We start from the raw sequence: 26,157 nt of genomic DNA on the forward strand, positions 1-26,157 counted from the left end.
CCTAATGTCTCCTCCTTAGGCTTGATATCAATTGTTGCCTGATTAAAAGTTAAAGTTTATTTATTCGTCACAAGTGAGGCTTATGTTAACATTGCAATGAAGCTACTGTGAAATTCCCCTAGTCGCCACAGTCTGGCACCTGTTCGGGTCAATGCACCTAACCAGGACGTCTTTGAGACTGTGGGAGGAAACCAGAGCACCCGGAAGAAACCCATGGGGAGAACATGCAAACCCCACACATATAGTGACCGAGGTTGGGAATCGAACCCTGATCCCTGGCGCTGTGAGGCAGCAGTGCTAACCACTGTGCCACCGTGCCACCCATGATTATGTTCCCATGAGCCACTTTAAGACAAGATGTTGAAGCCGCTATGTAAGTTCAATGACAATGGCGTTTCATTCCAGCCATTCCTAAATAAAACATAGCTGCTTAAAACTCAAATATTGTTTCAGAAACATTCCAGAGAAAGCACACGCAGATGTTAGTTTTTGCCTCAAGTTATTGTGTGTGTTGCCTTTGAAATCAGGCTAAAATGCGGAGTGTTAACGGTGACTACTGGCGATGTGCTGGGTGTCGTCCTTGCAACAAATAGTACTTCATCTTCCTATGCCATGGGCAAATAAAGCTTGTAGAAACATTGTGAATTATAGAGGAAGTTTATTGAAGATATAAGCCCAGAGTTTCATTACTGAAGTGAGTAGTGGCAGTGGAAAAAATTCCAGGCTCGGCTTACCCGCTTCGGGAGAAGAGAAAGAGCCTGCAAAACAGGGGTGTTCAGTGCCGGGGGAAGCAAGGGGGAAGAGGCGTGGTGGTGGGCGGCACGGTAGCACAGTGGTTAGCACTGCTGCTTCACAGCTCCAGGGACCTGGGTTCGATTCCCGCCTTGGGTCACTGTCTGTGTGGAGTTTGCACATTCTCCTCGTGTCTGCGAGGGTTTCCTCCGGTTTCCTCCCACAGTCCAAAGATGTGCGGGTTAGGTTGATTGGCCATGCTAAAAATTGGCCTTAGTGTCGTGAGATGTGTAGGTTAGAGGGATTAGTGGGTAAATATGTAGGAATATGGAGGTAGGGCCTGGGTGGGATTGTGGTCGGTGCAGACTCGATGGGCTGAATGGCCTCTTTCTGTACTGTAGGGTTTCTATAATTCTATGCTGGTGCACTTGGGCCACTCGACTTGGGAACGAGGTCAGAGAGAGCCACAAAGGCTGGCGGGTTCAGAGGTGTATTGTTTACTAGGCCCACCTTGATGCCACGGGACTTTGTCCCAGTTATAATAAAAACACAATGGCCTGTCAGCCCTCACACACCTTCACTCCCCACACACTCCCCATCTGCCATCTATGCCGCCTCCAGCCCCCCACTCATCCCATATGATCCTTCATATCTCCAATGCCAAATTATGCCTCTCCACCGACCCCCTGTAGCCCCTCATGCCCCCAACGCCAAGCTATGGCACTTCCATTCCCTAGACCTCATTATGTATGCTTGGTTGAGAGCCCAGTCATCTATTATTCATGTTGAAATACCTCTGGCCCTCTGATCTCTGCTGTCAATTTCATAATGTTTACTTCCACAAGTTTCAGTGATTTCAAGGGTTTGTGGATTCTGCTATTCACATTTCAAAGGTTCTGGATGATTGACATTTTTATTGTCTTGTACTAAAATGACTTTTTGTAACAGTTGAAAATAATGGATGAATGAGATTTTTTTTGAAAGCTTTGCTTTTACACATTCTAGGGTGCATTGATTCTATACAGTGTATTGTGGATCAGTTGACATGGAAGTGCCATAGCTTGATATGTGCAGTATGAGGGGCCATAGAGGGATTGTGAAGGACATAGCTTGGCATTGGAGGTATGGAGGCCATAGGGGGCAGTTGGGGGCCTCACTTGGAATAATAGTCATGAGCCATGGGCAGAGTCCTAGTCCGGAGTTGGGAACCTAAAGAAAAAATAAGGCACTCAATGAAATTCCTGCTGAGGAAGCCTTTAATCTTGACCAAATAAACGCATAGCCATTCAAAAACCACTTCAAAGAAATAGCAAGTTACTACAAGGTTATAAAAATGTCCATTGACCAAAGCCAGTGGTCCCTTTTACAACTGAGTAAACAAAGTCATGCTGAGCTGAGTCCATTCGTCAATGCTGGAGCTCAGCCAAGCATTCAGAATGAACCCTCTGATAAAACAGATGCCTGACCATCTGTTCAGCCCACTTTTGGAAGGAACATGGGGATATGAAGGGCAGGGGAGATAGTCCTGAGTATGCTAGTCCCCAAGGTAGAATAGTCTGCCCAGATACATTGAGGCAATCGTGGGCCAATTTTTAACTCTGTGTGAGCGAGTGAATTAAAATCTCTCCCATTACCTGAACTTACATGGAAGACTGGGGTAACAGAGGGCATCTCGGGATAATAATGGAGGTGGAGAATTATGTACTAGCTGTGAATAATTCCACGATATTTACTACAAATGGCACCAGAACTGTAGAAGCAAAATTATCATCCTCTCCCCACAACACTGTACCCAAGAAATTGTACGTAGGAAATGTGGCTCAGATGTTTTCTGCAGAGTTAAAGACATAACTTGGGCAGGGTGGAGTGGTTGGGGATCTTTGATGGAAAAATGGAGATCTTATTCCTGGGTTTTTTACAGGGATTAAATTGAAACCTGTGCAAGTGTAATCAAACCAACTCAAGTCAGTCTAGTATTTCACAAGAACACTTCTATTTATGTGGTGTATTGACTGCTGACAAATTCCCCTTATAAACTGCCCACAAAACACAGCAATCACTTGGTGAGTGATTCGGAGTTTGCCAAGTTAGTGGGACCTTTGCAAAAAAGGTTATAGAATTCTTTTTGTGAACGAGTATTGCTCTATTCAGGCACAATTAAGTAATGATAACTCTGCCTTACACATTACCTCGGCAAGTCTTTTAACGTTTTCCCAAAATCTGGCTCCAGGGCTGTCTGCTGGCTTCCATCCTTCAGCTGATGAGCCTCAGAGACTCGCATCTTCACATAACGTTGCGATCCTAATTTACAGAGAAGTGGTTTATCTGAGACATTGTCAAGACCATACCCGTACACAGTTACCCATCAAGCACAGATTCTACATTTTATAGGCAATTATTATGATTACTCACACACACATATATATCTAGACATTTGATTTAAAGAATATATTAGCTTTTACTTCATAATGTTGTCATAAACACTAGAGCTGTGATTACTAGGGATAAACAAAACCAGGTTAAGTCAAATCTAAGCATAAGGCGTGATCTTATCTGCCAATCACGCCACGCTCCCGCTGCAGCGAGGTCGGAGAATTTGGCGGCCAGCCAAATCTCCGTTCGCTGCAGCGGGATGGGAAAATCCCACCGGTCGGTGTATGGTGATAAATTCCAGCCATCGACTTTCAGCCTACTATTTTCAATCAACTTGCTTCTTCCTTTCTTGGTTATCATTGCCAGGAAGTACCTCATTGCGGTGAGGTTTTTTTTAAACACAAGGGTCGGAACTCTACCACCTCCCCCGCCACAGAATTGGCACGGATGAGTGTCCGACAATGGAAATCTCTGTTGACCTTGGGCGGGAATTTCTGGTCTTGCCCGAGCGAGGCCAAATCACCCTGCCCAAGGTGTCTATTTGTGATGAAGATTAAGAATGATGTTACAGCACATGATTACAGAGCAACAGATACCAGGAATGAAACTTACCAGGAAAAAATATTCTTTGCTTTCTGAAGCAAGAAAATAAATGTACATAGTTTTGGGGTTGAACCCCACTCCATTCTAATACTGGCAAATGGAGGTAAGACTTCCAATCTCCATTTACACCCACGGGGTTACTCACAGCCATTGGTTTTGTGACATTGTCGGCATTGCTATTCAAGGAGTGATAGTTGGCTGCTGGATTAGAGAGTACTACACACTGGTGTAGGCATTGGATTGATGCAAACCATAAGTGAAATCGTAAAATGAACAGGTGAAGGAAACTTGAAAGAAAAAGATTGCAGTTCTCAATCATTTTCAGAACTGTGGTTGCTCTATATCCTTTGCGTCTCGACATTGTGGGTCAGTCTTGAGATAGCTGCATAATCGTAAGTAATATAACTGACCCTCTTCATTATAGTTCAATCTGGATCAAATAGAAAGCATGGGGTAGCGAAAAATAATCATAATGCTGACTGAAACTCATTGAACACTTGATAAAGTGTTACTTCTTATACAGATTGGCACAAATAAATTTGCTATACATGGGGGACGATGTACTGGTTTGGGTGCAATTGGCTAAATTCTCCCTCAGTGTACCCAAACAGATGCCAGAATGTGGCGACTGGGGGATTTTCACAGTAACTTCATTGCAGTGTTAATGTAAGCATACTTGTGACACTAATAAATAAACTTAAACTTAAAGACTGAAAACTTAGAAAGAAGAAAATAACCAGATAGATGGTGCGTCTATTTACTGTGTTATGGAGTGGCAGGGTGATGGGTTCATATGCATAGGTACTGATCTGGTGAGGCCCTGTTCTCAGTTATGTCAGAAGCATTGGCCAAGTGCTCTCACAGCACAGAAAGATTAAAAAGCAGCTGCCCCACTCCAGGGAAGCTTTGAGCAGTTGAATCACGAGACGCCTGGGGCAGAAACTTAGGCACAGGTTTCCTGTTCAGTTATAGAGTGGGACTTAATAATAAGACATCAAAACAAATAGGATTAAATAAATAACTAAAAACAGAGCCGAGGGAGAGGGAGAGATAAATTCCATCATAAAGGGCTTTGAAATGATTTTTGGTGCTGGTTCCTTTTACTGCATGGCAAAGGAATTGGAAAATTCATTACGAATCATTCAGAATTCATTAATTATAGATTTTCTTTATGTTCGGTCTGCTGTAGTGATGTTGTAGTGAACATTTCCAAAGCATACATTGTTGGCAATACAGATGTGACACCCTGTGGTCAAAACATGCACAGCATGAAGATTTTACTCCTATTCACAGAAACTAGTCCGGGTGATTGGATCAGCTTCTCCTATCCGGTTGTGTATACAGGATGCCAAGCTGACCCCCGAAAGCATTCTGTATTCATTTGATTTGCAAGCAACACAAGTACTGAAAAAGACCAAGGGGGCGGGGGGGGGGGGGGGGGGGAATAAATAGTTTAACTTCCTCTTTTGCAGACTACTTCTTCCCTTTGAAGAAACCAAACCTGTCAATCAAGTTTACAGTCTATGTAAACTTTGCAGTTGGGAACAATGGAGGCACTCGAGATGCATTCAAGCGTGAAGGGAAACATACATAAACACAGTTGACTGAGTAGAAATCCATTAAGCTGCCAATGGAAGCCTCTTTCAAAACACTGCACTTTGAAACTGACAGAGATCAAGTGTTTCCAATAAAATAGAGAGGGTTTCAAAGGTTCCAGCTTGCTAGGAACGCTCAGAGACTTCAAATCAAAGCTGTGTGAATTCATTTGAGCTGAGTGTGCATCTGTAGAGAATGGAGCCCCACTCCCCACAAACCCCATATGTCAAACTGACATCTCTTTGGCAGAGGACTTCAAAGGGGTCTGCTCACATCTGCAGCTTCTGACAGAGAGAAAGAGAAATCTTTTTGATTTGATTTATTATTGTCACATGTATTAGTATACACTGAAATACACTGGGCGGCACGGTAGCACAGTGGTTAGCACTTCTGCTTCACGGCTCCAGGGACCTTTTGATTGTACACTTTTGTTACTGAATGCCAGAGTGAAGGGAGTGAATGTTTAAGATCATGGATGGGGCACTGATTTTCTGCTGCTTTCTCCCGAATGGTGTTGAGCTTCCTGAGTGTATTTGGAGCTGCACTCATCAACGCAAATAGAATGTGTTCTGTCGCACTCCTGACTTGTAGATGGTGGACAGGCTTTGGGGAGTCAGGAGCCAGTTACACACTGCATAATTCCCAGCCTCTGACCTGTCCTTACAATCATACTATTTATATGGCTGCTCCAGTCAAATTTCTGGTCAACTCTCAAGATGTTGATAAAATCTTGCGATCCTCATGACACTCATCTCTGTTTAATATTGTTCAACCAACTTAAAAAATGAGAGAACAAAAACCTCTCAACATCAGAGCAACAGAAGTTTGACAAGGTCCTCAAAATTATCCTGTGTGGCACAGTGGTTAGCACAGCTGCTTCGTAGTGTTAGGGACTTGGGTTCGATTCCCAGCTCGGGTCACTGTCTGTGTGGAGTTTGCACATTCTCCCTGAGTCTGCGTGGGTTTCCTCCGGGTGCTCTGGTTTCCTCCCACAGTCCAAAGATGTGGGGGTTAGGTGAATTGGCCACGCTGAATTGCCTCTTAGTGTCGGGGGATGAGCTAGGGTAAATGCAAGGGGTTATGAGGATACGGCCTGGATGGGATTGTGGTCGGTGCAGACTCGATGGGCCGAATGGCTTCCTACTGCACTGTAGCGATTCTGTGATATTAGCCAGCACTTAATATTTGTGCAAAACTACTTTGATACTTTAATGAAGAACTAAAATAAAATAAACGCAACAACTGCAATAGCTTGAAATGAATTATGAATTATGAGGAAATGCATTAACCTATAGTAAACTAACATTTTGCAGCAGGAGTTCTAGCTATAGTCATGGATCCGGTACCTGGAAGTTGCCGAGGGTAACCAAGAATTGGGATGGACACGAGGAAAGCAGCTGCTCCAGCTCCAAGGAATCCAATCCACCATGCTCCGACCCACAGGGGATTTTCCGGGATAAGGTTAACCCTGCATTGACAAAGTTTCAATCAATTTATATAATTACTCAAAGGGGAGAGAACATTTTCGTGACATATGAATTAATAATGGAACATAGACAGTCATTTATGGCCTATTTTTGAAATTGGAAGTAAACCCGATCGGAAGGTAAATCGCTGTATTATTGCGTTCTTACTTGAAGCTTCAGAATTAACTGATAGCTTGATCCTTTTGACAATAGTGAATGCACAGACATAATGCACAGTGACCAACCTGTACAGTGGAAACTGACTAAATAAAATGTATTCTAATAAATGTGGAATTAATTACCAAATTACTAATCGCCCCTTAATTCTGAATTCCATTACTTTTAGAAAGCAGCCGTGTTGGTGTATAAGTTGAAGCCTTGAAAAAATTCCTCCAAAAAGCAGGAGTGGAATTTTTTTTTTTCATATAAAGTTTATTTATTAGTGTCACAAGTAGGCTTACATTAACACTGCAATGAAGTTATTGTGAAAATCTCCTAGTCGCCACACTCTGGCACCTGTTTGAGTACACATAGGGAGAATTTAGCATGGCCAATACACCTAACCAGCTCGTCTTTCGGACGTGGGAGGAAACCGGAGCACCCAGAGAAAACCCATGCAGGCACAGGGAAAACAGTGACCCAAGCTGGGAATCAAACCCGTGTCCCCGGCGCTGTGAGGCAGCAGTGCAAACCACTGTAGCTGGTGTGGACGATCACCATTTTGAAATATCGTCAGCATCCAAACTAATGGGTGCGCGTGCCTTAAACTCCTGCAAGGGCTCAAGCAGGCAATAGTGGCAGTTTTGGAAAGGTATGCAGTGGTTGAAGATACACCACGGCGTGCTATAATTGCATGACTTATCAGCCTCAATTTTTCGCCCCACAAATGGATATTTTATTCCCTGGTAAATCGCTATCTCGTTGGCAAGATTCGCGATTTCTGGATTTCGCTGGATCTTGAACTCCCACTGCCATTCCTGTGGATGGAGAGCACGGGCTCAAGATTGCCCCCAACGTTTCAAGTCTGGATGACTTTTCGTCAGAGTCAGCCAGACTCGAAACATTGGCTCTGTTTTATCTCCACAGTTGCTGTCAGGCCTGCTGAGATTTTCCAGCATTTTCTGTTTTTGGTTCAGATTCCAGCATCCACAGTATTTTGCTTTTAAATTATGGAATTTGTACCATCAGGGTGAAGTAATGTCGGTAGTAAGTTTGAAATCCTCATGTGGATGTTAATTGTGTCAAGATTCATTGGGTCAAGTGTAATTAAGTCAAGACTAATTGGGTTAAGATTAATTGGGCTAAGATTAATGACTGAAGCTATCCTAAGTGTATCTGGAAGAAAAAATCTGCCTGTCTAAGAAATGTGATTGCTGACTATAAATACTCCAGAATTTTCCCATCCTGCCCACCATGGGGATCATAGCGAACGGGATACGGACCATGTAAAGGTCCATTGACCTCGCGTGGGATTTTCCAGTCTAGGGGGATGTGCGGCCGGAAAATCTCACCTCGATGTCTTTGCTGTAACTCTGAGAGAGAAGCTCATTGTCTTGGGTACTTCCTGCCCTCCAGAAGTTGGAGTAAACTTCAAAATTCTACACATCTCTGTGAGCCCCGTAATGGTCAGGGTGGCGGGGCATTTATACAAGCCATCCAAAAAGTGTTAGGGCAGCTCATGGTCTGACTAATCTTGTCAAATTTCTTTGAGGAGATCACTAACATTGGTGGATGCGGGACGGTGATTGGTGTCGATGCAAGACTTTTTCGAAGGCCATTTGATAAGGCTCCACACAAGAGATTACTGGCAAAAACTAAACTGTTTGGAAATGGATTCAAACTTGTGTGAGATGGGTCAGGAGACATGAGACAGGGCAGGGCTGAAAGAAATGTATTCTTATTGGCTGGACGTGACAACTGGTGATCCCCAGGGATCTGAGCTGGGACATCAACTTCTTACCATATACAATTATTGAAGCAGCAGACGCCTGTATAGAGCTTGCAAATGAACCCAAATTAGGAGTAAGTAAGTGGAAGTTTCTTTTCACAACTATTTTGTGTCTTGACATTTTTCCAATTATGGGATGTGAGTGTTGCTGGCATCATTAACTTCCATTGATGAGGTGGTGGTGAGTCATCTTTTTAGACTGCAGTCGTCAATGCGGTGAACGTAGTGCCTGTGAAAGAGGGAGCTGTGGGTTTCTGACTTAGCAACGATGAAGATCTGGCAAAATATTTGCAAGTCAGGAGTGTGATGGAATGCTCTCCATTTGCCTGGATGGTGTCGAGCTACTTGAGCGTTTTTGGGAGTGCACTCATTTGGGAACATGGAGTATAATCTATCACACTCCTGCGCCGGAATTCTCGGCCCGTTCACACCCTGCCACTGCCGCCAACGAGAACGACGAATTTGACGCTCAGCCAAAGCTCCGTTCACTGCGGCGGGATAGGAAAATCCCAGCTGCGAGCAAGGTCGGAGAATCGGGCCCCTGCTTTGTGTTTTGTAGGTGGTGGAATCTGGAGCTAAGTCACACAATGTCCAGCCCCCACCTGCTCTTATAGCCACAGTATTTATCGTCTTTGGTCAATAGTGACCTCCAGGATATCAATGGTGAATGATTAGAAGGGAAGGCGATGGCCTAGTGGTATAATTACTAGACTATTAATCCAGAAGCTCAGCGAATGTTCTGGGGACCCGGGTTCAAATCCCACTATGGCAGATGATGGAATTTGAATTCAATTTTAAAAAATCTGGAATTAAGAATCTATTAATGACCATGAAACCATTGTCGACTGTCAGAAAAACCTATCTGGTTCACCAATGTCCTTTAGGGAAGGAAAACTGCTGTCCGTACCCAGTCTGGCCTACATGTGATTCCAGAGCCACAGCAATGTGGTTGACTCTCAACTGCCCTCTGAAAAGGGAAACCAGGGATGGGGAATAAATGCTGGCCAGCCAGAGACGCCCGTGCCCCATGGATTAATTAAAAACAAAAAGAATTATTTGATGGTAATGCCATTGAATGCCAAGGGGTGGTGTATTTCTTCTCTCTTGTTTGCATGGATGTATTGTCATAGAATCCCTACAGTGCAGAAGGAGGCCATTCAGCCTATCAAGTCTGCACCGACCTGTAGAGCAAATGTTACTTGCCACTTATAAGCTCAAGCCTTAATGTTGTTGAGGTTTTGTCTCAAATGAGCCAGGGCTACTTCATTATCTGAGGAGCTGTAAATGGAACTGAACGCAGTGCAATTACAAGTGAACATTCCCTCTTCTGACATTACGTTGAAGGGAAGGTCACTGATGAGCAACTGAAGATGGTAAGACCTAGGTCACTGCTTTGAGCTCAAATGGTGGTGGCTTCCGACAACCACAACAATATCTCTCTGTGATCAAAACCAAATACTGCAGATGCTGGAAAGCGGAAACAATAAGAGAAAATGCTGGAAAGACTCAGCAGGTCTGGTAGCATCCGTGGAGAGAGAAACAGAGCTAACGTTTTGGATACGTTTGACACTTCTTCAGAGAAGAGTCTGAAGAAGAGTCATATGGACTTGAAACATTAATTCTGTTTCACTCTTCACGGATGTTGCTGGGTCTTTCCAGAATTTTCTGTTTTTATTTGTCTTTGTCCTAGGTTTGACTTCAACGTGTGGAGAGTTTTCCACATACTTCCGTTGACTTTAATTTTACTGGGGGTCCCTAATGTCACACTTGGTCAAATGCAGCCTTAATGTCAAGGGCAGTCGTTCTCACCTCACCTCTGGAATTCAGCTCTTCTGTGCATGTTTGCACCAAGGCAGTAAGACAATCTGGTACAGAGGGATCCTGATAAGTGCTGTTTAGTAACGTTCCCAAAGTCCAAAAGACGTGCTGATTAGGTGCATTGGCCATGCTAAATTCCCCCTCAGTGTACCTGAACAGGTGCCGGAGTGTGGCGACGAGGGGATTTTCACAGTAGCTTCATTGCTATGTAAATATGGGCCTACCTGTGATACTAATAAATACACTTTAAGCTTTAGTTGCACACCAGCTAGAGATCGAGGGAGTGGAATCCATTTCCATTCTGAAATGGGATAGACTTGGCATTATGACTGTGGCGGGAATTCTCCGGCCATTCACACCCTGCCACCGCTGCCAGCGATAACGGAGAATTTGGCGCTCAGCCAAATCTCCGTTCACTGCAACGGGAATCGGAAAATCCCAGTTGTGGGCAAGATCGGAGAATCTGGCCCCTGTGTGTTATATTTCCACTAGAGGGCATTCTTGTTTATAATTTTGTCAGGTTGACGAAAGAAGCAAGGAGATTTCTTAGAAAATTTTCAAGAATGTGTGTGGAAAAGGGGGGAAACTTGAGTTGGGGAGAATAGGGCACAAGTCGTGTTTGAATATACGTAACTTACAAGGTAAAATTAGAATGAGCTGCATCAAAGAAGTGAGTAGAAACTGTTCAACTTTTTCCCAGGCTGCTGCGATTTTCTTGCCCTAATGCTTTTGGATAGGGAAGGAAAGCAAGTAATGAGAGCGATATGGTCTTCCCAAGACATTCTCCTGACTTGAGAACACAACACTGCCTGAAGATGGTCATCAGTTCATGTGACGTACGTGGCCTGCTGAGGAGGTAATGAGGGGCCAAAAAAGAAGTGAGGAGCAATTTATACCCTTTAGTAAGATAGAAAACATGTTCAATACTGAGAAAGTTTCTTATTAAAATGGAATTTATCGAAAATAACTGGCAATTTGGCCAGGTCCCAAATTTGAATTCATAATTATATATTTTTTTATTCATTCGTGGGACATGGGCGTCGCTGACTGGCCAGCATTTATTGCCCATTCCTCGTTGCCCTTGTTCAGAGGGCAGTTGAGAGTCAACTACATTGCTGTGGCTCTGGAGTCACATGTAGGCCAGGCTGGGTAAGGACGGCAAATTTCCTTGCCTAAAGGGCATTCGTGAACCTGATGGGTTTTCCCGACAATCGACAATGGTTTCACGGTCATCAGTAGATTCTTAATTCCGGATATTTTTAATTGAATTCAAATTCTACGACCTGCCATGCCGAGATTCGAACCCAGGTCCCTAGAACATTAGTTGAGTTTCTGGATTAATAGCCCAGCTATAATACCACGAGGCGATTGCCTTTCCTTCACATAAGAAAGACTAATTGCTTGAATGTAATTCAGTCATACTACAAGATCCTGAAAGCTGGCCATTGTCGAACCTAAATATTTCTTAAATTATTGCAAGTGTTGTCTCTCCATAATCTATAATGAGATCTAATTCACATTATAATAACTGCAGGCGTCAGCTGTAAAGGAACGGTACTTTATTACACAAAATAAAGTAAAGCAAAACCACAAGCCTGTGGTGAACGCAAACAGGTCCCAACCATGACAATACAATAATGGACCCACTCAGGGCTCCGTATACGAGCCCCATCTGGTAAGGTAATTACCAATCACAAGTATCCCACGAGTCCTACGGGAAGGTCAATCAGGGATTCCCCATGCAAGAGTTGGGGGTTATCACACACATGTTTTTATATGGAAGTATTTTCGAGAGGAATCTATCAATAGCCCCAATACCACAGCCCTGCCCTAATATCAATTAAGTCGCTGTGGAATGGATATTAAGACGGGACAAAACCTATTAATTTATTCATTTGTGGGATGTGGACGTTGCTGACTGGCCAGCATTTATTACCCACCCCTAGTTGCCTGATGGCAGTTTAGAGTCAACCACATTGCTGGGGCTCTGGAGTCAAATGTAGGCCAGACCAGGTAAGGAAGGCAGACTTCCTTCCCTGAAGGACATCAGTGAACCAGATGGGGTTTCCTGACGATTGACAATGGTTGCATGGTCATCAGTAGATTCTTAATTCTAGATATTTTTTACTGTATTTAAATTCCATCTGCCGTTGTGGGATTTGAACCCGGGTCCCAGAATATCAGCTGAGTTTCTGGATTAATAGCCTAGCAATAATACTACTAAGCCATCACCTCGCCTTCTTTATCGCTCTCAAATTCTCACTGCTGTAGCCCATGCGAATGGTCGGGTTACATGCCGAAACATTCTTGACTGTTTCCCTCCACTCTGCTACCTGCAAAATATATGAGCTGGAGCTTTTCAGCCGTTCACCGGAAGATCCCGCTGACAGTGCACCCCCGCGGTGGGTTTCCCAGCGGCAAGGAGTACATTCAACAGAAAACCCCATTGACAATGGCGGGACCAGAAGATCCCGCCACTGGCCAATGGCGGGTTGCCTCTGCAAGACACACGATGGGTTGTGCAAATAATCCTGCCCCTGGAGTGGAGGCAGGTCCACAGCTCAAACCTGTTCAAAACCTTTGGATAGTTGAGGCAGAAAACCAGAAAATTAACACTGATAAACCACTGGGTCTGGATTGGAACAGTAAGAAGTCTCACAACACCAGGTTAAAGTCCAACAGGTTTATTTGGTAGCACAAGCTTTCGGAGTGTCACTCCTTCTTCACTCACCTGAAGAAGGAGCAACACTCTGAAAGCTTGTGCTACCAAATAAACCTGTTGGACTTTAACCTGGTGTTGTGAGACTTCTGACTGTGCCCACCCCAGTCCAACACCGGCATCTCCACATTCTGGATTGGAACTCAGTCAGATTGCAGGAGATTTATCCAGCATTTAATCGTGCCACATTTACCCTCAGAGTCCCATATGCTAACAGGGGCAATCGTGAAAAAGGACTTTGTTTTTCTCATTTCAAGGAAAATAAAATTGACTTCAGGGAAAAAAAACTGCAAATTTTTTGGCAGGGAATCCAATTGAAACATTCCATATGGCAGTGAATAGCTTTTGCTTCTTTCGGGTCAGCGGCCATCCGACATCTCAGTTTCTGGATCAGATCAGTCATCTGGTAGCGGCTGCGGTAAGTGTACATGTCTAGACACGAGGTGAGTATTAGATTCAGGATCTGACTGAGGAGTGAAAGAATAGCCTCAAGTTATCTAGACTCAACAAGCAGAATGGTCTCCGGGGAGTATCTCGGAAACTGAACCACGCTTGGAGCCAAAGCCTGAAGGAGTAGAGACACAGGGGAAAATTAATGAAAAGAAAAGCAACAGGGAAAAAAACATTCTCTGGAGAGTTCTCCCATTCTCCCAGAATAATCACTTGCCAAATAACATTGCTGAGGGTGTTTTTCAATAGCATGTTGATCAAAATGATGTCTTTTGATATGATTTGATTTATTAATGTCACATATTGAGATACAGTGAAAAGTATTATACTTGCGCGCTATACAGACAAAGCATACCGTTCACAGAGTACATCGGGGAGAAGGAAAGGATAGGGTGCAGGATATAGTGTTGCATAGGTAGGGCGAAGAGAAAGATCAGCTTAATATACGCTTTGTGAGGCTCCAACTATTTGAATGGGGTCATCCCTCGGGATTCGAAACAAAATCAATGCACGTGCAAAGACAAATTCTCAAAGAGGTTCTGGGTTATAAGCAACATCTTACACGCAGTAATATTGGCAAAAATCTAAAACAGAAACTGCAACTCACTTTGCGTTGATCTCAGTGTAGACTTTCAGGAAAAAGCCTCCAAGTAAGTAACCAGCTGCTGGTCCAATAATGGCTGCCGTGTAGAAAATACCTTGAAATAAAAAGCAAAAAAAGTGTTTATTTCGTAAACTGTACATTACTCAGTTCTTGTAGATGTACGCTGCGTTACTCAATTGAAAGCCTCTCATTTATTTTCCATGTCTGTTTCCACCTCAAGCCATTGCCTAAGAAAGCTTCCCAAAGGGATTCCTTCTCTTAAACAAACACAACTTCAATCTCCATATTTTTCTCCTTCACTCCTATCAACAATTACAACAAATATAAATACCACATTGACCCCAAATGCTACTTTTGATGGCACAATACTATTTTCCGAATATTTTTACACAATTTGCATTCACACCACATTTCCTCTGTTAGAATTAGGCAGGATACGATCCAAGATTGTTTGCCTTGCCCAAGATTTTGGTTTTCCCGGGTAACGGGTTCACTCCACCTTTGGGGGTCACGGGAAATAAAAAAATCTCTATCCCCTTTAATTGAATATGTCTAAAGTTGCTCAATTAAACAATGCTGAGAGCAGTTCATTCCAAACCTCCTTGCTGATAAAATCCAAACAGCTAAGTCAACAGACAATAGACAAGGCATTTCATTGCCTTGGTTTTGAAGTGTCGCCTGACAGAGCCTGGGTCACTTGGATCTCATGGGTTACAATTTGGATACCTGGAAATCAAATCATCATTTTGGGTGGACTAACAGATATTTCTTTTGGCTTAACTATTCAATGCCAAGGTCGCTTCTCAATTCATAGAATCATAGAATCCCTACAGTGCAGAAGGAGGCCATTCGACCCATCGAGTCTGCACCGACAACAAGCCCACCCAGGCCCTATCATTCGTTACCCTGCTAATCCCTCTAACCTATCACATCCCGGGACACTAAGGGTTAATTTAGCATGTCCAGTCAATTTAACCTGCACATCTTTCAATTGTAGGAGGAAACCGGAGCACCCAGAGGGAACCCACGCAAACACGGGGAGAATGTGCAGACTCCACACAGATAATGATCCAAGTCGGGAATTGAACCCAGGTCTTTGGAGCTGTGAGGCAGCAGTGCCAACCACTGCGCCATCGTGCGACCAACTTCAAAATTACACGAGTGGGATTTCCAGTTGTTTATTCTACAGAAATACACATCCCAACAACAACAAGAGCTTGCATTTATATAACGTCCTCAATGTAATTAAACATCCCAAGGCACTCCACAGGAGTGGTATAAAGCAAAATTTGACACTGAGCTACCTACAGGACATTAGGGCAAATGACCAAAGATTTGGTCCAAGAGGTAAGTTTTAAGGAGCATCCTAAAGGAAGAAAGAGAGGCGGACAGATTAATTGAGTTCATTCCAGAGCTTTAGGCTTTGGCAGCTGAAGGCACAGGCACTAACGATGAACCCATTAAAATTGGGAATGCTCAGAATTAGATGAGCATAAAGTACCTCAGAGGATTGTGCGACTGCAGGAGGTTATCGAGATAGAGAGGGCCGAGGACTCTGGCAGGGTTCGAAAACATGAATTAAAAAATGGAAATTCAAGACCTTGCTTGACCAGGAGCCAACAATGGACAGCAAGCACAGGAGTGTTGGTTGAATGGAACTTGCGCTGATTAAGGACATGGGAAGCAAATTTTTGAATGACCTTAAATTTATGAAAACATAAGCAGCGGGAAGAGGAGTAAGTCATATGACTCTTGAGCTGCTCTTTCATTCAAGAGGGTGGCACGGTGGTACAGTGGTTAGGTTAGCACTGCTGCCTCACAGCGCCAGGGACCCGAGTTCGATTCCTGGCTTGGCCATTGTCTGTGTGGAGTTTGCACATTCTCCCTGTGTTTACGTGGGTTTCCTCTGGGTGCTCCGGTTTCCTCCCACAAGATGTGTTGGTTAGGTGCATTGACCCAAACAGGCGCCGAAGTGTGGCGCCGAGGGGGATTTCACAGTAACTTCATTGCAGTAAGCCTTATTTCTGACTAATAAATAAAATTTAACTTTTAATCTGATCTTGGCCTCAACTGCACTTTCCAGCATGTTTCCCATAATCCTCGACTCCCCTATAGTTCAAGAATCTGTCCATCTCAGCCTTGAATATATTCAATGATACAGCCTTAAAGATTCAAGAACCTCAGGAAAAAAAAAATCCCCCTTGCCTTTGTCTTAGTCACCACTTACGATGAAATTGTGCCCCAAATTCTAGATCCCCCGTGAGAGGAAACATCTTCTCAGCATCTACCTTGTCAAGGTTCCTCAAATTGTTATGTGCTTCAATTATATCACCTCTCATTCTTATAAATTCCAATGAGTATTGGCCAAATCGGCATAACATTTCATGGAATCATAGAATCCCTACTGTGCAGAAGGAGGCCATTTGGCCCATCAGGTCTGCACCAACCACAATCCCACCCAGGCCCTATCACTGTAACCCCACATATTTATCCTGCGAATCCCCCTGATATTAGGGTCAATTTAGCATGGCCAATCAATCCAACCCACATATCTGGAGTGTGGAAGGAAACCGGAGCACCCGGAGGAAACCCACGCAGACACGGGCAGAACGTGCAAACTCCACACAGACAGTGACCCGAGGCCGGAATTGAACCAGGTCCCTAGTGCTGTGAGGCAGCAGTGCTAACCACTGTGCCACCAAGCCGCCCATATCCTCATATCGTCCCAGGAATCAATCGAATAAATCTTCACTGAACTGCCTACGGAGATGAGGAGGAATTTCTTCAGTCAGAGAGTAGTGAATCTGTGGAACTCTTTGCTGCAGAAGGCTGTGGAGGCCAGGTCATTGAGTGTCTTTAAGACAGAGATGGATAGGTTCTTGATTAATAAGGGGATCAGGGGTAATGCAGAAAAGGCAGGAGAATGGGGATGAGAAAAATATCAGCCATGATTGAATGGCGGAGCAGACTCGATGGGCCAAATAGCCTAATTCTGCTCCTATGACTTATGGTCTTATAATGCAACTATATCCCTCCTTAGATAAAGAGATTCCCATCCATGCTAATATACCTAACACCAGGAGCTTTTATCTTGCAGAATCAAATGCCTTTTAGAGATCGAAATACTGGCTCCCTTTATCCACCTTGTGGGTTACATCCGCAAGATTTCCTTTCCATAAAATCATATTGAATCTGCTTGGTTGTGTTGTGATTTTCAAAACGTCCAGCTGCTACTTCTTTAGTGAAGGACATAAAGTGGGAGGCTGGCCAGGAATATGTTGGAAATAGTCAAATCCAGAAGTCAGAAAGGCAGTGATGATTGTGGCCAGAAAAGAAACAGATGGATTGTGAATCTCACGTTTGCTGATTTCTCTGGAGTTAGTAATCTCTTAAAGGTACATTGAAACTGCAAGTATAGCTTTGTTGTGACAGAGTTTGACGTCTTTCCACAGCTGTAGTGTAAGCAGAATCAGAATCTGGCATCAGTACGCAACCTGAGCCTAGAACACTACGAAATTGTGGTGGACCTCAGATTTTTCCACTTTGTCAAAGCCCGTAACCTGCCCTACTCCCTCGAGGAAGTCCGGATGATTACCAGGCAATGCAGGGTCTGCGCTGAGTGCAAACCGCAGTTCTACTGGCCAGGTAGGGCACACCTGGTAAAGGCCACTCGCGCGTTTGAGCGCCTTAGCATTGATTTTAAAGGTCCCCTCCCCTCCTCTAATTGATGAATACCCACGTTTCCCTTTTGCCTTCCCCTGCCCGGACATGACCACGGCTACAGTGATTCGGACCCTGAACATGCTCTTCACCCTGTTCGGCTTCCCAGCCTATGTTCATAGCCACCGTGGGTCCTCTTTCATGAGTGACGAGCTGAGGCAGTACCTGCTCACCAAAGGCGTTGCCTCCAGCTGCACCACTAGCTATAACCCCAGGGGTAATGGTCAAGTAGAGCGGGAGAACGCAACCATCTGGAAGGCTGTTCTATTAGCGCTATGGTCTAGGGGCCTTCCAGTCAGCCGTTGGCAAGACGTCCTCCTGGACGCATTACATTCAATTAGGTCACTCTTGTGTACAGCGACCAATACGACCCCTCAAGAGCGGATGTTCTCGTTTCCCAGGAAGTCCTCTTCGGGTACTTCGCTCCCAGATTGGCTGATGTCCCCGGGGTCCGTTCTGCTTCGGAAGCATGTCCGGACCCATAAGGCAGATCCCTTGGTCGAGGAGGTCCAATTGCTCCACGCTAACCCTCAGTACGCTTATGTAGCGTACCCTGATGGGCGGGAGGACACGGTTTCTGTCCGTGACTTGGCACCCGCGGGTGCCCCTGAGGCCACCATGCCCTTCCGCCCCACTGTTCCCGGTGTTGTCCACTCGGAGACAGCTACGCCTCTCTCTCCTTCAGTCCCTGTCTCCAATGTAGTGCGCCCAGAGCCTGTTGCGGCCCCCCCATCCCCCAGCTCCGGTTCCCACTGTTCTCCATATGCCACCAGGGCCACAGCTCACTCCTCTCGCCCCTATGTACAGCTCGCTTGAGTCGCCGGAGCCATCGCCCCGCAGTACCCGACGACTGGACGGGACGACGGATCGGTCCGCTTCACACCACTTGGCGCCTTCTCTCGACGCTCACTGCATGGAGCCTGGGCCGACATCGCTCCCTGCTCGGACGACTCTGCGACCTGCACTACGACGATCGCGACGGCGGATCAAGCCACCGGTTCGTCTGGACTTGTAATATTGTTTCCGCTTCACCCCCGTGTTGTTTTTTAAAGGAAAGGGTGAATGTGGTGGACCTCAGTTGTGCCTTTGTCCTATATGTACCACCGTTGTGTGTTTGTCATACCTGGACACATCTCCTCCCGGTTTGGTTCCTCCCCTCGGCACCTAGTATAAAGGTGGCTGTCTCCTCCCCCTTGTTCAGTCCAGGTCGGTTATTTGTTGGGATGTGCTCCTGATTCTGTTGTGAATAAAAGCCTACACTTGTATTGGCACACAGGTAGTCTTTCGCCTTATTGATAGCGCATCAGGAATGAGGCTCTTCAGAGAATTAAGTTCCACTCCACTTTGCTCTGGAGTCGTACTCAATTCCCACTCCAAACTCAGCAGTTACGAAAATGTTATAGAACCCCTATAGTGCAGAAGAGGCCCATTGAGTCTGCACTGATTTTCTGACAGAGCATTTTACTTAGGCCCACCCCCACTCTATCCATGTAACCCCATCCATTTACTCCACTGATCCTTCTAAGCTACAAATCTTGGGATATAAAGGGGCAATTTAGCACGGCCAGTCCACCTAACCTGTACATCTTTGGACCATGGGAGGAAACCAGAGCATCCGGAAGAAACCCACGCAGACACGGAGAGAACATGCAAACTCTACATAGGCAGTCACCCGAGGCCGGAATTGAACTCGGGTCCCTGGCGCTGTGAGACAGCAGTGCTAACCACCGTGCCACTCTCAAATGCTGGCTGTACATTAACCCAAAATGTGTGGAATTTAAATGCACCATGCGGGAAGATTGAGGCCAGTGAAATGTAGGTTCTGCAACATATTGGAGGGACTTAGGATCAATTATTTAATACAATATTGTCCATACTTTTAAGGTCTTACTTATCAGTTTCTTACAGTAAATTATTTTCAGTTACTAGGTAGAGACCTCTCTGGCATAGGAGCTTGTCTGCTATCTGGAGATGATGTGCTAGTCAAATCATTGTGCTGACTGAGCAGACTGTTACTTACTCTCCAAGTAATTGAAGAACAGCAGGAGAATACAGCATTACATCAATGATGATTTTTGTGGGGTTAGAGCTGAAATTTACAGCAAACAAATGTAACAAAGTATATCTTTCAAACAGGAAATCTCTTTCAGTAATTGTTAAAGATACTGCTCTAAAAACATGCAGGTAATATGTGATGTCAGACATACCGTAAGCAATTCATTGATTGATTACCTGGGATTCCGTCATGACTCATCTATTCTACCCCAATCCTTACTGAATAGACAGACGGGTCTATGAGGATGGAAGGTGCGAGATCACTCTTAAGCAGTGGCTGATGACTCGCATTCTGAATCCAAACAGTCCTGCTAAGGAAAAGTATAAGGTGCATCGGTCTTCTCGGAGCTCACTTCAGAGGAATTTGTATAATTAAAATGCACAACTCCCCAACTCATATGGAAGTGCCTTCAGAAGGTCTGCCAAACATAACATGACTGTCCTTTGCAGGATTCTGTTAAAAGTTCCCAAAAGTATGAGAATTCAAATCATAGAAGCCCTACAGTACAGAAAGAGGCCATTCGGCCCATCGAGTCTGCACCGACCACAATCCCACCCAGGCCCTACCCCTATATATTTTACCCACTAATCCCTCTACTCTACACATCCCGGGACACTAAGAGGCAATTTTAGCATGGCCAATCAACCTAACCCGCACATTTTTGGACTGTGGGAGGAAACCAGAGCACCCGGAGGAAACCCACGCAGACACGAGGAGAATGTGCAAACTCCACACAGACAGTGACCCAAGCCGGGAATCGAACCCAGGTCCCTGGAGCTGTGAAGCAGCAGTGCTAACCACTGTGCTACCGTGCCGCCCCAATTTTAGAATGAGACTCCCAAACAATATTATTTCATGTCAGTTTTGTTGTTTTCTCTGGTCGTAGTAGAGATAACATCTGATCCTATTATGCAGCATTTCTGTTCATTGTCCATTCTTTGAACTCTTTTTATATAAATTATTAACAGTAAGCCTGAGATGGAGTGACTTTATTCATAATCCTTCCACCACTCGGACCATCAAAATGAGAATCCTTTGTCCGCTGAATGAAAGGACCTCAATGAAACAAATTTAAGTTTCCACAATCCAGTTTCCAGTAGGTATTGGCATAGCACAAAGCAAATTTGGTGCAAATTGGCACTCCTAAGGCATGTGGATTTCTACTATGTGATATGAGACAATGTTGCAGTGAGAAATGGGCTTGTTGCTCTCTTTGAGTGTACTATACTAAAGGTTGCAAAAAAGATTTACAAAGATGTTACCAGGACTGGAAGCTTTGAATTATAAGGAGGCTGGGACTTTTCTCCCTGGAGCGTAGGAGGATGAAGGGGTGGCCTTATAGAGGTTCATAAAATCAGGACGGGCATAGATAAGCCAAGGTCTTTTCCCCAGGGTAGAGGAGTCCAAAACTAGAGGGCATAGGTTTAAGATGAGAGGGGAAAGATTTAAAAAGGTCCTGAGGGGCAACTTTTTTACACAGAGGGTGATGCATATATGGAATGAGTTGCCAGAGGAGGTGGGAGAGGCGGGTACAATTACAACATTTTTAAAAGACATTTGGACAGGTACATGGGTTAGTTTAAGTTTATTTATTAGTGTCACAAGTAGGCTCACATTAACATTGCAATGAAGTTACTGCGAAAATCCCCTAGGAAATTTAGAAGGATTATGGGCCAAATGCAGGCAAATGGGACTAGTTATATAGAAACAGAGAAACATAGGAGCAGGAGAAGGCCATTTGGCCCTTTGGGCCTGCTCCGCTATTCGTTACGATCATGGCTGATCATCCAACTCAATAGCCTAATCCTGCTTTTTTCCCAAAACCTTTGATCCCATTCGCCCCAAGTGTTATATCCAGCCACCTCTTGAATACATTCAATGTTTTGGTATCGACTACTTCCTGTGGTAATGAATTCCACAGACTCACCACTCTTTGGGTGAAGAAATGTCTCCTCACCTCCATCCTAAATGGTCTACCCTGAATCCTCAGACTGTGACCCCTTGTTCTGGACTCTCCCACCATCAGGAATATCCTCCCTGCATCTACCCTGTCAGTTTAGTTCAGTTTAAGAAATCTGGTCGGCATGGATGAGTTGGGCTAAAGGGCCTGTTTCCGTGCTGTATATCTCTATGACTTTATACCTGACCAGACAACACCCGGCAGTGGTACGGAATGTTGGAACTAGGAAGGTGCTTGACAACCGGAGATAACAATAGCCATTATCCTAATCTCTTTCATGCTAATGTGAGCCCTTCTGAATAGGTCTTTGGAGTGATTGAACAGTGTAATATTTTCATTCGAAATGCTAAGTGAATAAAGAATATAATTTGTCTTTAGTGATCGTTGTTGTGTTTAACAAAGCTTAATTTCTTGCTTCCCTTCGAAGTAGCATGGCAGAGCAAAGCTTTAGAAGTGGTTTTCTTCAAACAGAGGAGTTGGCAGAGAAGTTGAGTGCAAAGATCTCATTCCAGCAGAGTTCCTGGAATACTCTCAGGGGAGGTTTGACAGTTGTGGCATAGAAATGATATTGCTGGCAGTATCAGTGAGAAGCATAATAATGAGGGAACTAAAAGTTTCCAATTTCCAACAATCGTTAACTGCTCACAATCAGGTACAGAGTGCAGCTCAATACCAAATGAGAATAGGTCCAAACCAATTTGATGGTCCCTCCCCACAGTCTGCACGGTCTGGAAATGTATCCTGTCGAACCCATCCGTATGATCATCGAGAACAAAGGGCCGATTTAAGTGGCCATTCACGCATGGGATTCTATGCCGTGAGAGATAGATATATTTGCTGCAGAACCTTGCCACATCCTGGTGGGCGTTCTTACTAAAAACAACCACTTTGGTTTTCCTGGTCTGTTTACTTTGGTGCCTGAGATCTCAAGTAGAACTGAAAGAATAGTTGTGGTTTATCCTGAATCCTCTATTTCATCATCAGGTCAATGGTTTCAAACTGCAACCCGTCCGACTACCTCAAATTAGTTTGGCTACGCTTTCAATTCCAAAAGGAACTAAAATTTAAAAATCACACATCGTAACAATGGTTTCAGATTTTGCCTGAGGTATTTGGGGGCGGCACAGTGGCACAGTGGTTAGCACTGCTGCTTCACAGCGCCAGGGACCTGGGTTCGATTCCCGGCTTGGGTCACTGCCTGTGTGGAGTTTGCACAGTCTCCCTGTGTCTGCGTGGTTTCCCACGGCTGCTCCAGTTGCCTCCCACAGTCCAAAGATGTGCAGATTAGGTGAATTGGCTGTGCTAAAATTCTCCCTCAGTGTACCTGAAAAGGCGCTGGAGTGTGGCGACAAGGGGATTTTCATAGTAACTTTACTGCAGTGACAACGTAAGCCTACCTGTGACTAATAAATAATTAATCTGTCCATTTCTTCTCTTACCCTCTCCAAGAATCTAACCAGTTATCTCCTGAATTAAGATGATAAACTGCTCGACTCAATACCAAAATTTGACACACATTAGCCTGTGAAGAGGAACATAACTTTGATTACAGGCCTTGAAATAGAGGAGCACGAGGTGGATTAAATATTTTGATATCGATTACATGCAAACTTGCTTCTTCCTCAACATCATTTGATTATTTGTATTATAGAATACACGCAGTTCAATTTTGTAGAAATGTTGGAATGATCGAGGGAAGGGGGATCTTCTGAAAGCATATCTGCTTCACATTTGGTGATATTCCTACCTCCAACTTTGCTGGGGGTTTGGGGAAAGGAAATATTTCGAGTCTGTAAAACATGGGGGCTGAATAATATGGGGGGTGTAGTGTGGGGGGAGGTGTACGGCTTGGACATTCCCCCCCCCACCATCACCACCATCCTCTCCACAGGAACCAAAGTGGAAGTGGAGCCGGCACACTCCACGCCATCCCACACCATAAATGAGCTACATGAAGGCAAAACGGGACTTGCGCCAGGAAACATTCACTGGGAAGGAGGATCCGTCCCTCCGGAGCGGCCGGCAAACTGGATTGGATGACAGGTCCATCTGTCCTGGCAGCATTAACATGGCACCAGTGGGCACTGCTGAGAGAAGGATGAAGGCCCATGGGTTCTTGCAGCAGGTAAACCCGGGGTCTAGGGCAGGCTATAGAGAGTGCCAAGGGTGGGGTTTAGGCTGCAGGTGAGTAGGAAGGAAATGGCGGACGCGGGGGAGGTTGATGGCTTGGGCAGCACGTTATCAGACTCAACTGACTTCAGAACAAGCCCAAATAATGTTTGATTATCTATTTAAATATGAAGTTAAAAAAAAGTTTATCTATTAGTCACAAGTAGGCTTTCCCCTAGAAAATCCCCTAGTTGCCACACTCCAGCACCTGTTCAGGTACACTGAGGGAGAATTTAGCATGGCCAATGCACCCTAACCAGCACGTCTTTCCGACTGTGGGAGGAAACCGGAGCACCCGGAGGAAACCCATGCAGACACAGGGAAAACGTGCAAACTCCACACAGACAGTTGGGAATCAAACCTGGGTCTCTGGTGCTGGGAGGCAGCAGTGCTAACCCACTGTGCCACCCATAGGGTGGGCGAGTTAGTACTCGCTAACCTCCATTCCCCCACTCCGTATTATTGGCATGAGCAGAAAGGTGATGAGATGGGCATATCCTATTTCATATGCCCCCTCCCCACCCTCAACCCAAACACACCCAACCGTGGCATGTAAAATATAGCCCATGAACTCACAGTAATGTAACAGAACAGTTGTTCAGCCAGCTAAATCGTTCAGATCCTTTTTCTTAAAAATCGGGCTATGATGTAGCTGCACGTAGTTTTATGTCAAATTAAGACTTGTCAACACTGGACTGGTTTCCTTATTTATAAAAAGGTTAGCCATACACAAGTCCAACGATGAGAGTGTGATCTACCGGCTCTTCATGCCCGGGGGAACTTCTGGTCCCACTGATGGCTCACCCCCCGCTGTGTATTTCCTGGTGGCGTGGAGTGGAAGCAATGGGAAATCCCACTGACAGCAGTGGGACCACAAAATCCCACCACTAGCCAACGGCATGTCGCCTCATGCCGATGGGAAAAACACCACGGAGAGGCCAGAGAATCCCAGCTGTGAATGAAATTCCTGCGTTTTTTAATTAGCCTTATTTATGGAAGGATATACTTGCATTCGAGGCTGTTCAGAGAAGGTTCACTAAGGTTGATTCCTGAGGTAAAGAGGGCTGTATTAGAAAAACAGGCTGGGAAAGTCAGGCCTATGCTCATTGGATCTCAGAAGAATGTGAGGTGATCATATTGAAACATGTGAGGTTCCCTCTCCTGGGGGGGACCAAGACCTAGGGGGGGCCAAAGTTTCTGAGTTAGGGGTCTTCCGCTTAAGATGAGGAGAATGTTTTCCTCTGAGGGTTGTGTGACTTTGGAAATCTGCTATAGAGGGTGGCGGGGTCATTGAATATTTTTAAGGCAAATGTAGATAGATTCTTGTCAGGTGGGGGAGTCAAAGGTTATGGGGGTAGATGGGAATGTAGAACTTGAAACACAAACCGATCAGCCATAATCTTATCGAGTGGCGGAGCAGACTGGAGGGGCCAAATGGCCTACTTCTGCTCCTATTTCTGATGTTCAAACGACAGAGATAGGGTGGAATTCCTTCTCTCAGAAAAGTAATTGCTAACCTCTACCTCAGAGAGCAGTGGAGACAAAATCATTGAACATAGTCGGTGAGTCAGATAGAATGTTGACCAATAAGAGAGAGTAATGGGGAGTGGGGGTGGTGGCAGTGATTAGGGACAGGCAGGACAGTGGACTTGAAGCCACAGTCAGAGCAACCATGATTTTATTGAAGACTTGAGGGGCCAAATGCCCTACTGTTGTTCCTACTATGTTCTTATCTATCTCAAACTCAAAAGTGGAAGGATTGTAAAACATATCGATCCCGATCACCATTATTTTCTTCCTTTTCACCTTCTTATGTATAGGTTCTATCTATCTGAAGCTTTCAAGGTTTGGCATCTCGGTTAGCTTTCTCTTCCCTCGTGTCCTCAACCATTGCCAATTTTTTTTTCCATCCATATACAAATGTGCATTTCCATGGAAGTGAC

At 44.8% G+C, this 26,157-nt stretch overlaps 1 protein-coding gene across 4 annotated transcripts in view; it reads right to left on the reverse strand.

Annotated features, from left to right (window-relative positions):
- slco4a1 (solute carrier organic anion transporter family, member 4A1) overlaps positions 1-26,157 on the reverse strand; it is a 192,891-nt gene that overhangs the window by 26,890 nt on the left and 139,844 nt on the right. For all 4 annotated transcript variants that reach the window (XM_078236701.1, XM_078236702.1, XM_078236705.1 and 1 more), the window contains 3 exons: positions 14,313-14,403; positions 6,651-6,772; positions 2,922-3,033 (listed from right to left, as the gene is read on the reverse strand). In XM_078236701.1, the coding sequence (XP_078092827.1) occupies positions 2,922-3,033; positions 6,651-6,772; positions 14,313-14,403 (325 nt within the window). The remainder of the gene's footprint in view (positions 1-2,921; positions 3,034-6,650; positions 6,773-14,312; positions 14,404-26,157) is intronic.

The sequence above is a fragment of the Mustelus asterias genome, chromosome 20 (assembly GCF_964213995.1).
Source record: "Mustelus asterias chromosome 20, sMusAst1.hap1.1, whole genome shotgun sequence".
NCBI lineage: Eukaryota > Metazoa > Chordata > Chondrichthyes > Carcharhiniformes > Triakidae > Mustelus > Mustelus asterias.